The sequence below is a fragment of the Mytilus trossulus genome, unplaced genomic scaffold, assembly GCF_036588685.1.
Source record: "Mytilus trossulus isolate FHL-02 unplaced genomic scaffold, PNRI_Mtr1.1.1.hap1 h1tg000373l__unscaffolded, whole genome shotgun sequence".
Lineage (NCBI taxonomy): Eukaryota > Metazoa > Mollusca > Bivalvia > Mytilida > Mytilidae > Mytilus > Mytilus trossulus.
In genome coordinates this window covers 3,043,412-3,047,230 of record NW_026963340.1, presented here as the reverse complement: position 1 = coordinate 3,047,230, position 3,819 = coordinate 3,043,412, and the positions used below count along the sequence as shown (strand labels likewise).

General features: G+C 32.4%; 1 protein-coding gene across 1 annotated transcript; it reads left to right on the top strand.

The window, feature by feature from the left end:
* Positions 1-419: 419 nt before the first annotated feature.
* LOC134701985 (heavy metal-binding protein HIP-like) lies at positions 420-1,911 on the top strand. The gene is made up of 2 exons (XM_063563096.1): positions 420-671; positions 1,533-1,911. The coding sequence occupies exons 1-2, from the start codon at positions 464-466 to the stop codon at positions 1,847-1,849; spliced, it is 525 nt and encodes a 174-aa protein (XP_063419166.1). The 5' UTR covers positions 420-463; the 3' UTR covers positions 1,850-1,911.
* The last annotated feature ends 1,908 nt before the right edge of the window (positions 1,912-3,819 follow it).

Below are 3,819 nucleotides of genomic sequence, written 5' to 3'. Positions count from 1 at the left end.
TTTTTTGCAAAAAAGCTAGGTATTTCCTGGCATTTGAAATAATGCCTAACATTGTTAGGCATTTTATAAACTGCTTGAGAATTAAGTCATTTTAGAAACTGCTTGAAAATTAATTCATTTTACAAAATGACTAATTAAAAAAAAATGCCTGTTACGTGTACATAATCATTTTCTTAATGTCATAATTTTAGTAACCTTCGTCCATATTACACCCCGTTGAAAAGATTCAATGAATTTTAAAAAAAAATCTAATTAAAAAGTCTTGTTTGTATTATATGAAACAAATACAAATGAAATTTCTTGGAATCTTAAATGTTTTTGAATGTAATAATATCGTAGTTGATAAGAATTGCTTTTAGATTAGTTTTCAACATATATAGAGAATAGTACAGATATTATTTCTTCAACCATCACGCAGTTTTATCCATAACTGATAAAATAAGAAAAATCTGCATAACGAGTTATGTTTCTTTCAGTTTTGTATTGCGTTGTAAGTTTAAGTTCCGTTGTTTACAGTGTTAATGTGGAACGGAGATCTTCTGAAAATGGTTTTCTGTGGATAATTGCCAAACAACTAGACCGACTAGAAAACAGATTCCTTGACATGCAGAAACAGTATAACAGCAGGGGTGCGGAAATTGAATCAATAAAGGAAACAATACAGAAACAAAGTAAGTTTTCAAGATTTTTTATGAATAATGCAAATTGTTACCGGTTATTACAAGCGGTGATGTGTTCCTTTTAGAAAACTAGACGAAAAGTTAAATTTTCCCTTATTGAGGTTCACTCACTAGATCAAGTGAATATGAAAAGAAGTAGATGGGTTAGGTATCATATGCGAACTGTCTCTATTCGGAAATCTATTGAGTCTTTTTATTTCGAGCAGAAACACAGAATATAGAACTTTTCTTATTCAGACTTAATGTCTAAATGAATGAAAAATCTTCCCTTCACTTTCTATATGTAATCCTTTTACATTTATTCCTTCAAAATTCATTAAATATTCTGATTAAGGTTGTTCTAGTCATTTCAATGATGATAAGGGATTAAATATACCAGGGTCATACAAGACTACAGTAACAAAAAAAGCAAGAACATTCAGGACAAAAAAAAAAATACACAAATAAACATTACAATATAATATTTCGACATGCTTATAGGAATCAATGGTATCAGACTTATAGTTTAATACACCGTACGTGCGTTTCGTCTACATAAGACTCATCAGTGACGCTCAGATCAAAATAGTAAAAAAATGCAAACAAGTACAAAGTTGAAGATCATTGCATTGGTGACCCAAAATTCTAAAAAGTGGTACCAAATACGACTAAGGTTTTCTTGACGGTTGTAGATAAATTTTGAACCGTCCGCTTGAAAAAATCAAAAGACAATTAACTCTAACTCTGAAGTCTTCATTAAAAATGTTTTTGTCACAATATAAAGTACAGTTATTTTATGAAATCGGTTATTAGTACTTGCCCTTGATATTTCACATTTCAATGATTAAAACAGCGTATTATTTTAATTTTCAGGTCCGTCCATAGTGACGTTTCTAGCACTTCTGATTTCACCACCTTACGGTTCTATTGCGGCTCACGCTACCGTAAAGTTTGAAAGAATAACAGAAAATATTGGGAGTGGATACAATAGCGGGACCGGAATTTTTACTGCTCCAATCAAGGGTCTCTACCATTTCACAGCTTCAGCAAGGCAAAGTAAAAGTGGATTTTTGCACTTAGGATTATTTCGAAACAATGCGCAAATGGCAGTTTCTGTTGCACTTAATTTCAATTCTCTAACAATTGGCGCGACAATAACACTTCAATCTGGCGATCGTGTTTACGTCTAAAACGTATGGGATCAACCATCTGGTATTGTAGGCGCTGGACAATCCTATTTTTCTGGCAATCTTGTACACAAAATATAGAGAATTAAGTCAGTAAATGAAATGCTTTTTGTTTGTTGTTATTTTATGTATTTTAATTCAATAAAACCAATCAACATATGCGTATTCTTTGCCATTTATCTAGAAATTATTTCCCTGATAATGCAGAACAAAATGCACAAATAATACTGTTGCAATGTAGAAAAAGAAAAAAAAAGAAAACTTCGAGAGAAACTATAAATTACCAAATCATTGTTAATCTTAAAATTCCGAGACTCAGTGATAACAATAGAAATTCCCTAATGAAAGGGAGAAACAGCTAGGATATGGTATATCTATTTCAGTGTTATGACACAAAACGATACGGATATTTGAAATTAAAAAGAAAAACGTAATGATGCACATCTTCTCAGAGTCACAGTAAGACATATTGTGCTATCCGCACCGTTTGGTTGCAAGTAAAAAAGGGGAGTACATGCTGTTTAACCCACACCGTAGATGAATTTTGCGAGGCCGAATTTGGTTGGGGTTCGACTAGATGAGCAACATATTCTCTAACTTTTTCTTCCATCTATTAAAAATAATAACAAAACGACTAATATTATCAACAAAATGACGATTCTTTTTACCAAATAACTGTTAACTAACATCTTGAAAACATAACAGATAAACGGATAAAAGCTTCAACCACCAAAATATTCAGCCATTCAAGAATTTAAGATCTATAAATGTGTGTCTAGAGACTGAAATGTCGTGTAAAGACCTCGTACAGAGGTAAATGGCCTGCATAGACGTATTCAATCAGAATTTTATACTTAAGAAGTTAAAAACCACTTTGTACAGAAGGTGTAAAATGTAGTGATCGTGAATATTAACGGTACCTATTTTACAGTCCCAAGTGCGCATTTCGAGAATTACAGCAAAACGTGGTGAGTGTGTCGATAAAGGTTATATCTTAATACTGACCGTGAAGTCATTCTCATTTGCATGTAATTAATGCAGTGTTCAAATTGGAATTTTGAAGAAGAAAAAATCGACATTGATTGTCTATAATATTTTCATTCATGTCAAATTGTACATCAACTACCTCAATGGTCTCATAGAGGTATACACCATTCCAAAACAGGAAGGAGTTGGTTTTAACCGTGGACTTGCAAAGTCATATACTTCAAACTGTACTTTTTGCTTTTTGCTTATCACGTGACATTTAAGAGTTAGACGAAAACTTGTCAGCTCGGAGTATGGTTCGATGAACCGGTGCATTAAGTTTCATATCATCATGTCAGTCAAAGCATGCATGTTAAGTGTAGATACATCATTACCATGTTCTTTTCCTTTGACAAACATGAAGTTTTTGCCATTGGACGGTAGACACTTATCCATCTATCAAAAATGACGGACTTGTATTAGATATGGACAGGAGTCTGTAATTCAGATGTTTTCGTTTGTTTATGTGTTACATATTTGTTTTTCGTTCATTTTTGTGTACATAAATGAGGCCGTTAGTTTTCTCTGTTTGAAATGTTTTTCATTGTCATTTCGGGGCCTTTTATAGCTAACTATGCAGTATGGGATTTGCTCATTGTTGAAGGCCGTACGGTGATCTATATTTGTTAATTTTGGTGTCGTTTTGGTCTCGCGTGGAGAGTTGTCTTATTGGCAATCAGACCACATCTTCTTTTTATATATCGTATAGTGTACCATTGATTTGTATAAAGACTGCCAACCTCAAAAGAAACTATTGTTATTATGATAATAGTGTTCTCTTCTACGTTGTTAGGGAGATGGTTTAACATATCTAAGTCGTCTCTTATAAAACTTTGTAAAAAATTAAAATAATTTGTATTAGTTAATTTGTATCGTAAAGGGTTAACCAAGACAGAATGCAATAATATTACAAATTTCAAATGTAAAACCAGTCAGATATATGCATT